This window comes from Schistocerca americana, chromosome 3, assembly GCF_021461395.2.
Source record: "Schistocerca americana isolate TAMUIC-IGC-003095 chromosome 3, iqSchAmer2.1, whole genome shotgun sequence".
Lineage (NCBI taxonomy): Eukaryota > Metazoa > Arthropoda > Insecta > Orthoptera > Acrididae > Schistocerca > Schistocerca americana.
In genome coordinates this window covers 136,576,700-136,590,591 of record NC_060121.1, presented here as the reverse complement: position 1 = coordinate 136,590,591, position 13,892 = coordinate 136,576,700, and the positions used below count along the sequence as shown (strand labels likewise).

Here is a 13,892-nt window from a genome sequence, read left to right as displayed (position 1 = left end):
GGTAAAAAGATTCTTCTACCTTGCCCGATTTAGGTTTTCTTGTGGATGTGATAATCATTCCCAAAAAAGTGATGAAAACATAAGAGTTTGTCACATAAACTGAAAATAAAAAATTAAACTTTTCAATCGATGGAAGATTTGTACCAAGGACCTTCTGTTCCGTAGCTGCTCACGTTACCACGAGACCACGGCGCTCCTTCGTTCTCAGTGTCCTTGATGTTGCGTATCTTGCCATGAACTACTCAGTTTGTATATTTTGCTTATTTTTTCACAGTTCCACACAACTTCTTCCTGTTTTCTCAATTGATCTGTGTTCAGTTTTTCAAGGCCTATCCACTGTGACAACTTATAACTAAATCTGAGGGGGGTGCGATGGGGAGGTTCCCTTGTGAGAGTTCCATCCTGCTGTCACTACGCCTCTACTGACAACATAATACTCTACTGGCCATTACAATTGATACACCACGAAGGTGACGTGCTACAGACGCGAAATTTAGCCGACAGGAAGAAGATGCTGTGATATGCAAATTATTAGCTTTTCATAGCATTCACACAAGGGTGACGACACCTACAACGTGCTGACATGAGGATAGTTTCCAACCGATTTCTCGTACACTAGCAGCAGTTGACGGGCGTTGCCTGGTGAAACGTTGTTGTGATGCCTCGTGTAAGGCGGAGAAATGCGTACCATCATATTTCCGACTTTGATAAAGGTCGGATTGTAACCTACCGCGATTGCGGTTTATCGCATCGCGACATTGCTGCTCGCGTTGGTCGAGATCCAACGACTGTTAGCAGAACATGGAATCGGTGGGTTCAGGAGGGTAATACGGAACGCCGTGCTGGATCCCAACGGTCTCGTATCACTAGCAGTCGAGATGACAGTCTGGCTGTAACGGATCGTGCAGGCACCTCTCGATCCGTGAGTCAACAGATGGGGACGTTTGCAGGACAACAACCATCTGCACGAACAGTTCGACGACGTTTGCAGCAGCATGGACTACCAGCTCGGAGACCATGGCTGCGGTTACTCTTGACGCTGCATCGCAGACAGGAGCGCCTGCGATGGTGTACTCAACGACGAACCTGGGTGCACGAATGGCAAAACGTCATTTTTTCAGATGAATCCAGGTTCTGTTTACAGCATTATGATGGTCGCATCGGTGTTTGGCGACATCGCGGTGAACGCACATTGGAAGCGTGTATTCGTCATCGCCATACTGGCGTATCACCCGGCGTGATGGTATGGGGTGCCATTTGGTTACACGTCTCGGTCACCTCTTGTTCGCATTGACGGCACTTTGAACAGTGGGCGTTACATTTCAGATGTGTTACGATCCGTGGCTCTACCCTTCATTTGATCTCTGCGAAACCCTACATTTCAGCAGAATAATGCACGACCGGATATTGCAGGTCCTGTACGGGCCTTTTTGGATACAGAAAATATTCGACTGCTGCCCTGGCCAGCAAGTTCCCCAGATCTCTCACCAATTGAAGACGTCTGGTCAATGGTGGCCGAGCAACTGGCTCGTCACAATACGCCAGTCAGTACTCTTGGTGAACTGTGGTATCGTGTTGAAGCTGCATGAGCAGCTGTAGATGAACACGCCATCTCCGTTTGACTCAATGCCCAGGCGTATCACGGCCGTTATTACGGCCAGAGGTGGTTGTTCTGGGTACTAATTTCCCAGACTGTATGCACCCAAATTACGTGAAAATGTAATCACATGTCAGTTCTCGTACAATATATTTGTCCAATGAATACCCGTTTATCATCTGCATTTCCTCTTGGTGTAGCAATTTTAATGGCCAGTAGTGTACAACATGTCTCGTTTTACACTGGCGGGTCCCCCTCTCGTGACATTCAGTGGTTAATTCTGCATTACATAGGGGTATATGGATACTTTTGATGTGTACTGTCATACCAAATCCAGCACAATGACAACTTAGTCACGTGATACGCCAAAGTATTCCATACTCTGTTGGGCAGAAGCCACACCTTTCCAATACTGCGGCTATCTCTAGTCCAAGTGGTGATGGGTGTAATGCTTACGAGCACGCAGAAGTGCAGTACTTACCAGAGTTGTGTGTAGAGGGCGCCTGCAGCGACGGCGGCTTGGTGCGCGGTCCGCCGAGCGACAGTTTGGCGATGATGGCGTCGTGCCACCAGGCGAACGAGTGGTTGAACTGCCGCGTGCTGGCCAGGTTCTCGGGCAGCCAGTCGCCGAAGCCGCGCCACAGCGAGAACGCCTCGCTGGCGGTCGGCGCGCCAGGCCGCGCATCATACGGCACGTGCTCCACCGCATCTCGCAGCGGCAGTCGCTCTGAAGATCTCAGCCTGAGAAAGGGGGGCTGTTTTAGAGCTACGAGTGCTAGAAGACATTTATATATTCCTGTCAGCTCACAGCAAGTGTTTACAGGGAGCTGCGCAGACTGTCTACACTGCTGATCCATGTCGCGCGGGACCGATGGCAAGTCTAAAGCCGTCGGCACACGGACCGTGCATCCGAGCGTTGAGCGTGCCGAGTTTCTGACGTCATAGCGTGGACTAGCACGTTCGGGAGTCTTTCCTAACGTGCAGAGCAGTATCTGGCATGTCAGATATTCTGAGCGTGCGTCTGAGCGTTGACCAATGAGATGGCACAACGCCACCTACGTCACACGCACGCCGTCTCCCTTCAGTACAGAGTTGTGAGGCGCCATATTGGCATTCATTTCAAGCCTATATGTATATATGCCGTTTCTGAGCACCAGAAAATTGAGAATCACTGGAAAACCCGTTGTTAGTTGTGTGATTCGTACCAATAAAACAACGAGAAACATCATATTCATGGCAAAAGAATTATTGTAACGAGAGTATTATGAGAGTAGCCTATTTGAAGGCAGCGACACACTGAGGATCCACCCAAAACGCGTTGTCCTTCGTTCAATTTGTTATAATTAAATTTCAATTAACAATATAATTATCTGCCATTAACATTTTTAGCAAGAATATTCTTAAGAAATAGCAGCCTGTTGTTGGTTTAGCGTAATGAGTAGCGTCTGCGTCCAGTAATGAATCCTTCATGGGGCGGTGGTTTCGCGTCTAAACGCTCCCAATTTTTTTCCCTAATATTCGCGTTTTTATTTAGTTCTGATACTTTGTTATCAGTTTAATATAAGTATATGCTATAATATTTGATGTTATGTAAATATAACTTCACCTTTTTTTGAGGGGTGACTTTGCTCGACTGGCTTAATTACAGGACAGCTTGCGTTACTTGTATAATGATATTCTGGTCCTTTTTCTTTTACACTTCGTAATACACATGTTGCAAAGATTCTGCTATTGGGTAGGAACAGTGGTCAAGTAAGACTGACCTTGGGGTTTTACTAAAATTTGGGAATGATGAAATAATGTTTATCTTATGCTGAGAAGTATTCCAAATTTGTACCGCACTGTTTGTAATGGAACTTTTATAAGCCTGTGTCCTTATTGATTGGAGATGGTACTTCCCTTTTCGTGGACGATGGAGGAAATGTGCGTTTTAATAGAGCTAACGTGGGAATTTTACGCGCGCCCGATTCGTAAACAGTGTCATTTACGAACTAGAAACATCCCTAAAACTGCCGCTGGAGTGCGTTGCGATCGCGTATACCACGTTGGGGCCCACGTACCGTATGCACAAGTCGCATCGTTCCTAAGAGTACAGCGGCACGTTGAACTTGGCACGCTCAACGTTAACGTTCGACAGCACGGTCCGTGTGCCGACGGCTTAAGGCCGTGTCCTACGTGAGCGACAGAAGCGAGCGACAGCGACAGACTTCTGGATACGCGACACTCCAGCAACAAGCAGCAACATCGGGTGACACAAGCTTTGGTGTCCTGCATGCGAGCGACCATATCGCACTATAAGATGGTTGCTTAGAGCCAACCAGATGTTTCTATAAAACAGCATCCTTAACCTGTAGAATACTGTAGCTGGAGAATAAGGCTACAGAATTAGGTTTACTTAAGAAAATAAAGCGAAAAGCAGTGCTGTGCATGAAATTTACAAAGAGAGGAATCTCCATGGAGAATTTCTTAAGTATCGTCAACTACGAAGATCACCAGACAAATTCTTCGAATACACGTGAATGATCAGAGGAGCATCAACAAATTAAATACGGATGTTTTTATACATGATCAAGAACTTTTAACAGCCAATAAATGCGGAGGTATGACTATTACGTGACTAACTACGCAATGTACAAACATAAGTACACAGATTGACACCATTGAGTCATAGCTGTCTGTGGTGTAGGGTAGTGTACGCCACACGCAATAGCATTTGGAGAAACGAACCTGGGTTCGATTCTGGGCCATTCTTACATTTTTACTGACTCATTTATGATTCTGTATACCAAGTTTTATGTATACTGTTTACAGTGCATCGCTGTCCGCCCCCGGTAGCTGAGTTGTCAGCACAACGGACAGTCAATGCTAAGGGCCCGGGTTCGATTCCCGGCTGGGTTGGAGATTTTCTCCGCTCAGGGACTGGGTGTTGTGTTGTCATAATCATCATCATTTCATCCCCATCGACGCGGAAGTCGTTGAAGTGGCGTCAAATCGAAAGACTTGCACCAGGAGTGCAGTCTACCCGACGGGAGGCCCTCGTCACACGAAATTATTATTATTTACTGCATCGCTAAGTATATTTTTAAGTTCAAAATGGCTCTGAGCACTATGGGACTCAACTGCTGAGGTCATTAGTCCCCTAGAACTTAGAACTAGTTAAACCTAACTAACCTAAGGACATCACAAATATCCATGCCCGAGGCAGGATTCGAACCTGCGACCGCAGCGGTCTTGCGGTTCCAGACTGCAGTGCCTTTAACCGCACGGTATATTTTTAAGGTATGGCCAAAGAACTTGATCTTCACACCTACCCCAGTATATCACACACATTTAATTCCTAATAAATTACAATGAACCATGAAATTTTAGATATTTCATGTTGCGAACGTAATCATCAGCAGTCACTGTTAAGGCCAAGCGTTTCAATTACTCTAAATAGTCTGTAAAAGTAAAGCTTACAAAATTTTTGAAAAGAAAGTCAAACGTTTTGTGTAGTGAATTGTCTAACAGTATGAAATAAAAAAATATTAGGGAAATATTTGCTGCACCTCATTTTCTGTCCATGATTTCGAGCATTATTCAAAGGCACGTAGTACGTTTCTCTGATCTACTTATTTATTTTACACAAATTATTTCATAAAATATTTGAGTGATTTCTTCCATTTTTTAATTTCACGTTTCATTCAGAAAGCATGATCTTACTGACTCCTCGTTTGCCTTCCTGACGTACTTGATTCGAAGGAAGCCTTTTTGACATTTAAATACCGCATTAGATTATCTTTTTATTTGCAAAATAGCTAGGTCTTGAACACATGACTTTTTTGACTCTTTATTAAAGCAGCTTTTCGCGAAATATTTCAATTTTTCCTCAGATTATTAATTAAGTTTTCGTTCATTACCCTGATTACTTTCAAGCAGTTACATATTTTCATGCCAAACTAGACCTCACGCTGATCACTTTGATACCCCGTTTACCTGTTTCTCTCCCTTTGTTTGGCTATAAAAATTTGGACAAAACCTCATGTAAGTTATAGGGAGTCTTGTTTTCGCTCTGCTAACGCGTTTACAAAAACATATCGAGTGTTAATCATATGATAAAATAGTCCTTTCTGCATGCTGTCATTTCCAAAATTCGTCATTTCGGTATCTTGAACCTTTTATGAGAAACGACGATTTTTACGACCACTTGATTCCCGAAGCGCAGGAAAGGTTCGGACGTACTGCGAGCAACCCGATCGCGGATATTTCAACCAATATCTCAAGAATAAAAAGAGATATCATTCCGGTCTCAACTTTAAATACAAATAAGATATATTGGTTACAATGGCTAATCCTTGTCTCCACAATATCCTTTCTTTCAGGAGGGCTAGTTCTACAAGGTTCCCAGGAGAGCTTGTGTAAAGTTTGGAAGGTTGGAGACGAGGTACTGGCAGAACTAAAGCTGTGAGGACGGGGCGGGAGGCGTGCTTGGGTAGCTCAGTCGGTAGAGCACTTGCCCGCAAAAGGCAAAGGTCCCGAGTTCGAGTCTCGGCCTGGCACACAGTTTTAATCTGCCAGGAAGTTTCATATCAGTGCACACTCCTCTGCAGACTGAAAATCTCATTCTGGATATTGGTTACATTTCATACGCAATAATATATAGCCTTAAATGAACTATACGGAAAGTCTACACAATGTGATTTTACCTCTGCAAATTATTAAAAATTTCGTGCAGCCATGTACTCAATTTCGTACAGCACAGTAACTATGACGAGTAACGAAAATAAATCCTGACCTTTATCATTTAAGGATATCAAGCTATACGTTGCGGAAGAATCAAATTTTTTCACCGAATAGTTTTCTTAAAGCCGTATGTTAAGTAATTCATAGCTGCCATCGCGTCCGCTCCACTGCTTTGCCAAGAAGACACCTGGCTACCGCTCTGTGTCGCCCGTGCTGCAGCGACAAGATTCAAACACGTTTGATTTCAAACGTCGCCAGTTGCAGCGGGAGACAGGCAGCGACACAGATGTCGCTCACGTAGGGCACTGCCGTAACTACACCTGCAGTTGTGGTTTGTCGCCTAAAGCTGTCGCGCGCTGTCGCTCGCTTCTGTCGCCCACGTAGTCTACGTATACCCGTGCATTGAAGCGCATCCGATGATATATGAATGTTGCCGATGGAAGCCGAAGCATTCACTCGCAGGTGTGCTTTCAAACGCGGATAATTGTCTGCAGCTGTGCACTTTGCAGCTCTTGCTGCCCGCCGAAAAAATGATTTCGAGAAGAATGAAGGGGGAGTATGGAAGTTGTAACAAACAACATAAACTGAAGCAGTGTTTTTTTGACATTAACCGAGTGAGGTGGTTAACACGCCGAACTCGCATTCGGAGGGACACATACATACACACACACACACACACACACACACACACACACACACACGATATGATGCAAATGCGAGATTGTTCCTTTGAAACAGGCGCGACCAGTTTCCTTTCCCATCCTTTCGTAGCCCGAGTTTGTACTCCGCCTCTGATGACGTCGCTGTTGGCAGGACGTTAAACTCTTCCTTCCTTCTTTTGACATCACCACATCAGGAACAAACCTTATACAGTATTATGCAAAATATGCACCACGTTAAAAGGCTATAGGCCACAGACTACAGCAGAGGAAAAGAAAAAAGAAAATAAAGGCTCTGCATTCACATGACAAAAAAGACAGGTCGTTGAGATCTCTAAGAGAAGTGGTGCTATGAGGATTTTTACGTACCAAATGTATGGGTTTTTGACAGATCTCTGTTCACCAGCAGCGTGATAGCTGATAACTTGTCGTAAAAAGTAATTGCTTTTCTCAGTCATGGACTGTGAGGCTAGTCCCGGCGGAGGTTTGAGTCCTCCCTCGGGCATTGGTGTGTGCGTTTGTCCTTAGGATAATTTAGGTTAAGTACTATACAAGGGTGATGTACTTGAGGACAATATTATGAAAATGGAAGAGGAAGCAGATGAAGATGAAGTGGGAGATACCATACTGCGTGAAAAGTTTGACAGAGCACTGAAAGACATGAGTCGAAACAAGGCCCCGGCAGTAGACAACATTCCATTAGAACTACTGACGACCTTGGGACAGCCAATCATGACAAAACTCTACCATCTGATGAGCAAGATGTATGAGACAGGCGAAATACCCTCAGATTTCAAGAAGAATACAATAATTCCAATCCTAAAGAAAGCAGGTGTTGACAGATGTGAAAATTACCGAACTATCAGTTTAATAAGTCACAGCTGCAAAATACTAACGCGAATTCTTTACAGACGAATGGAAAAACTGGTAGAAGCCGACGTCGGGGTAGATCAGTTTGGATTCCGTAGAAATGTTGGAACACGTGAGGCAATACTGACCATAGACTTGTCTTAGAAGAAAGGTTAAGGAAAGGCAAACCAACGTTTGTAGCATTTGTAGGCTTAGAGAAAGCTTTTGACAATGTTGACTGGAATACTCTCTTTCAAATTCTGAAGGTGACAGGGGTAAAATACAGGGAGCGAAAGGCTATTTACAATTTGTACAGAAACCAGATGGCAGTTATAAGAGTCGAGGGCATGAAAGGGAAGCAGTGGTTGGAAACGGAGTGAGACAAGGTTGTAGACACTCCCCGGTGTAATTCAATCTGTATATTGAGCAACAATGAACATCAACAAAAGCAAAACGAGGATAATGGAATGTAGTCGAATTAAATCGGGTGATGCTGAGGGAATTAGATTAGGAAATGAGACCCTTAAAGTAGTAAAGGAGTTTTGCTATTTGGGGAGCAAAATAACTGATGATGGTCGAAGTAGAGAGGATATAAAATGTAGACTGGCAATGGCAAGGAAAGCGTTTCTGAATAAGAGAAATTTGTTAACATCGAGTATAGATTTAAGTGTGAGGAAGTCGTTTCTGAAAGTATTTGTATGGAGTGTAGCCATGTATGGAAGTGAAACATGGACGATAAATAGATTGGACAAGAAGAGAATAGAAGCTTTCGAAATGTGGTGCTACAGAAGAATGCTGAAGATAAGATGGGTAGATCACATAACTAACGAGGAGGTATTGAATAGAATTGGGGGGAAGAGGAGTTTGTGGCACACTTGACAAGAAGAAGGGACCGGTTGGTAGAACATGTTCTGAGGCATCAAGGGATCACAAATTTGATACAAAACTGCTATCTATCTCCAGCCCTTTTCAGTCTGTACTTAGGAAATAAGACTGACCACAGTCCGCTATATGAAAAGAGGGGTAAAAATTTGTTGAGGCCAGAAGAATACGATGTTTGTGGTTCCCAGACGACATGGTCCTTCTAGCAACAGACGAAAAGGAATTACAGGATGAAGTGGATACCACTGAAGCTATGGGCTATAGGAAGAAAATCAGTGCAAAGAAAAGAAAATTAAAGGCACTTGGATGAAATGTAAGGGTAAAAATAACAATACTAAATGCAGAAATATTAGAAAATATCCAAAGCTTTAAGTACCTAGGAAACAGGATAGAAAGCGTAAGGAAGAGCATCACTGAAATTAAAACAGACGTATTGCAATAAAAAGAGGGTTTTCTGCAGCGATGCCGACAAAGGTACGAGGAATAGATTATTAAAATGTTTTGTATGCAGTGTCCTCCCGTATGGTGCTACAAAGGTTTGAGGAAAGGACTATTAAAATACTTTATATGTAGTGTCCTCCTGTATGTTGGTACAAAAGTTTGAAGAAAAGACTATTAAAATACTTTGTATGCAGTGTTCTCCTACATAATCCTGAAACGTGGACAACGAGGAAGAAAGACATATCAAGACTGCTGGCTTTTTAGATGTAGACGCGGCGGAGGGCAGAAAGAATAAATTGATGGATAGAAAGCAATGAAAGTGGATTGGACATGTATTAAGAAAGAAGGAGGACCTTACAGGGGTATGTGGAAGCGATGAGGAGGCGACAGAATTTTACATCCTGGATTAAGCACTGAACGCCAGCATATACAGTACATATTAGCATACGATGCCACGGTCCCCTGTTTCTGCGCATGTGCAGTCTTAAACATACTCACGATTTTAAAACTCGCGACGTGATTGGCTGATGATTTACACGAGAGCACATGGCGCGCACCCACAACGAGTAGTTGATTTTAACCAGAAATTTTCTTGAGTAAAACAGACTTTAAAGTTGCTCACATAATAGTAGGTACAGGAAGCTCGTTAAAACCTGAACTTGACTGCAGTGAGACTTTTGTAGAAAGTTTAAGCGTATATCGAAAGCATTGGTTAATGGGAAATGGAGATGGTGTACTTATCGCAATAGATAAGAAACTTAGATCCACCAAAATAGAAATTGAAGCCGCACGCAAGACTGTTTGGAAAAGACTTGGTATCGGGGGTGGGCATAAAAGTGTTAACTGGATTCTTCTATCGACCACCAGACTCACTTCCGGATGTAACCGAAAACTTAAGAGAAAACTTCAGTATTCTTGCACGTAAATTCCCCAAACATACAGCAATCACTGGTGGAGACTTTAAACGTCCAACAGTACATTGGGAAAGGCACAGTTTTGTTGGTGGCGGGGGTGACAAAACATCCTGTAGTCCATTACTTAATGCCTTCTCTGGAAACTACACTTCTGGCCATTAAAATTGCTACACCACGAAGATGACGTGCTACAGTCGCGAAATCTAACCGACAGGAAGACGATACTGTGATATGGAAATGATTAGCTTTTCAGAGCATTCACACAAGGTTGGCGCCGGTGGCGACACCTATAACGTGCTGACATGAGGAAAGTTTCCAACCGATTTCTCATACACAAACAGCAGTTGACCGGCGTTGCCTGGTGAAACGTTGTTGTGATGCCTCGTGTAAGGAGGAGAAATGCGTACCATCACGTTTCCGATTGTTGCCTATCGCGATTCCGGTTTATCGTATCGCGACATTGCTGCTCGCGTTGGTCGAGATCCAATGACTGTTGGCAGAATATGGAATCGGCGGGTTCAGGAGGGTAATACGGAACACCGTGCAGGATCCCAACGGCCTCGTATCACTAGCAGTCGAGATGACAGGCATCTTATCCGCATGGCTGTAATGGATCGTGCACCCACGTCTCGATCCCTAAGTCAACAGATGGGGACATTTGCAAGACAAGAACCATCTGCACGAACAGTTCGACGACGTTTGCAGCAGCATGGGCTATCAGCTCGGAGACCATGGCTGCAGTTACCCTTGACGCTGCATCACAGACAGGAGCGCCTGCGATGGTGTATTCAACGACGAACCTGGGTGCACGAATGGCAAAACGTCATTTTTTTGGGATGAATGCAGGTTCTGTTTACAGCATCGTGATGGTCGCATCCGTGTTTGGTCACATCGCGGTGAACGTACATTGGAAGCGTGTATTCGTCATCGCCATACTCGCGTATCACTCGGCCTCAAGGTATGGGGTGTCATTGGTTACACACGTCTCGGTGACCTCTTGTTCGCATTGACGGCACTTTGAACATTGGACGTTACATTTCAGATATATCACGACCCGTGGCTCTACCCTTCATTCGATCCCTGCGAAACCCTACATTTCAGCAGGATAATGCACGACCGGATGTTGCAGGTCCTGTACGGGCCTTTCTGGATATAGAAAATGTTCGACTATTGCTCTGGCCAGCACATTCCTCAGATCTCTCACGAATTGAAAACGTCTGGTCCATGGTGGGCCGAGCAACTGGCTCGTCACAATACGCCAGTCACTACTCTTGATGAACTGTGGTATCGTGTTGAAGCTGCACCTGTACACGCCATCCAAGCTCTGTTTGACTCAATGCCCAGGCGTATCAAGGCCGTTATTACGGCCAGAGGTGGTTGTTTTGGGTACTGATGTCTCAGGATCTATGCACCCAAACTGCGTGAGAATGCAATCACATGTCAGTTCTAGGATAATATATTTGTCCAATGAATGCCCGCTTGTCATCTGTATTTCTTCTTGGTGTAGCAATTTTAATGGCCAGTAGTGTACTTAGAACAGGTAGTTTAGAACCCCACTAATGATGGAGATATATTGGATCTAATGGCAACAAATAAATCTGATCTCTTTCAGGACGTTAACATTGCAACAGGTATCGTTGGTCAAGAGGCGATTGTAGCAGCAATGGTTACCAAAATACAAAGGGCACATCAAAATAGAAAGATTTATATTTGTAGTAGACTAGATAAAAAAACAGTAAAGACAAATCTCAATAAGGAACTTGAAACTTTTAGCTCAGTATAGGACTAATTTTTAGAAGATTTCTCGTGAAGAAACAGTGGTTTGGCTAAAGGTAGTTCAAAAATGGATTACAAACAGCCTCGACCCCAAAAACATTTATTTCGATAGTAGCCGGATGCGGTTAGTACTGGGAGATGAAGAAGCTTTCACAGGATAGAGCTGCATCAAACTAGTCTCAGGACTGAAGACCACAACAACAACAATGCTAGCCAAAATAATTACATAGCACGCCCAGAAAACTGAGATAAGAAAATTAAAAGAACCCTCAATGTTTATCCTTTTGTAGTTTATGTCCATACCACTAGAGGCGCTGCTATCAGTCAGTGTTGCCCTCTTTTAACACGAGAGTTGCGCTTCTCTTTTCGTGTTCTGTGGTGCGTACCTGGCAGCCATGGGCGGACTCTCGACGGCCTGCCGCAGCGGCAGCTGCCTCGTCCCGAAGGCCGGCAGGCGGGGGCGGCCGGCGGTGGCGGAGCGTCGCAGCGCCAGGCTCTGGCCCGGCGGCGCCTCCACGGCGTCGCGCACAAACGACGGCTCGCCGGGCGGCGGCACGTGCAGGCCGCGTGACGTCGCCAGCAGCAGCCACACCGACAGCGCCACCGGACGCCACATCGCCTGCAACAGCCACCGACCACCTCTCGCTTACACTTCGCGGCTTGCAACGCAACATCGCTGAAGAAAAAAACCGCAACCAGCCACACATTTTCGTGTATGGTTTACACTGATGCGGCAAAAGCCATGGGATACCTCCTAATACTGTGTCTGACCTCATTTCGCTTGGCGTAGTGCAGCAAGTCGACATGGCATGGACTCAACAAGTCGTTGGAAGTTGTTGTTGTTGTAGTCTTCAGTCCTGAGACTGGTTTGATGCAGCCCCCCATGTTACCCTATCCTCTGCAAGCTTCTTCATCTCCCAGTACTTACTGCAACCCACATCCTTCTGAATCTGCTTAGCGTATTCATCTCTTGGTCTCCCTCTACGATTTTTACCCTCCGCGCTGTCCTCCAATGCTAAAGTTGTGATCTCTTGATGCCTCAGCACATGTCCTACCAACCGGTCCCTTCTTCTTGTCAAGTTGTGCCACATACTCCTCTCCTCCCCAATTCTATTCAATACTTCATCATTAGTTATGTGATCTACCCATCTAATCTTCAGCATTCTTCTGTAGCACCGTATTTCGAAAGCTTCTATTCCCTTCTTGTCCAAACTATTTATCGTCCATGTTTCACTTCCATACATGGCTACACTCCATACAAATACTTTCAGAAACGACTTCCTGACACTTAAATCTATACTCGATGTTAACAAATTTCTCTTCCTCAGAAACGCTTACCTTGCCATTGCCAGTCTACATTTTATATCTTCTCTACTTCGACCATCATCAGTTATTTTGCTCCCCAAATAGCAAAACTCCTTTACTACTGTAAATGCCTCATTTCATAATCTAATTCCCTCAGCATCACCCGATTTAATTTGACTACATTCCATTATCCTTGTTTTGCTTTTGTTGATGTTCATCTTATATCCTCCTTTCAAGACACTGTTCATTCCGTTCAGCTCCTCTCTCTGATAGAATTACAATGTCATCGGCGAACCTCAAAGTTTTTATTTCTTCTCCATGGATTTTAATACCTACTCTGAATTTTTCTTTTGTTTCCTTTACTGCTTGCTCAATATACAGATTGAATAACATCGGGGATATGCTACAATCCTGTCTCATTCTCTTCCCAACCACTGCTTGCCTTTCATGTCCCTCAACTCTTATAACTGCCATCTGGTTTCTGTACAAATTGTAAATAGCCTTTCGCTCCCTATCGTTTACCCCTGCCACCTTCAGAATTTGAAAGAGAGTATCCCAGTCAACATTGTCAAAAGCTTTCTCTAAGTCTACAAATGCTAGAAACGTAGGTTTGCCTTTCCTTAATCTTTCTTCTAAGATAAGTTGTAAGGTCGGTATTGCCTCACGTGGGCCGTTGGAACTACCCAGCGGAAATATTCAGCCATGCTGCCTCTACAGCCATCCATAATTGCGAAAGTGGCTCATTGT

The 13,892-nt window shown here is 44.4% G+C and overlaps 1 protein-coding gene and 1 non-coding gene across 2 annotated transcripts in view; one reads left to right on the top strand and one right to left on the bottom strand.

Annotated features, from left to right (window-relative positions):
* The window catches only part of LOC124605926 (probable chitinase 10), a 195,436-nt gene extending 182,980 nt beyond the window's left edge, over window positions 1-12,456 (bottom strand). The window contains exons 1-2 of the mRNA XM_047137883.1: window positions 12,227-12,456; window positions 2,079-2,338 (exon numbers count right to left, since the gene is read on the bottom strand). Coding sequence (XP_046993839.1) covers window positions 2,079-2,338; window positions 12,227-12,456 — 490 coding nt within the window. The remainder of the gene's footprint in view (window positions 1-2,078; window positions 2,339-12,226) is intronic.
* On the top strand, window positions 6,062-6,136 carry Trnal-caa. The gene has a single exon. It is a non-coding gene; the product is annotated as a tRNA-Leu (tRNA).
* Window positions 12,457-13,892: the final 1,436 nt, after the last annotated feature.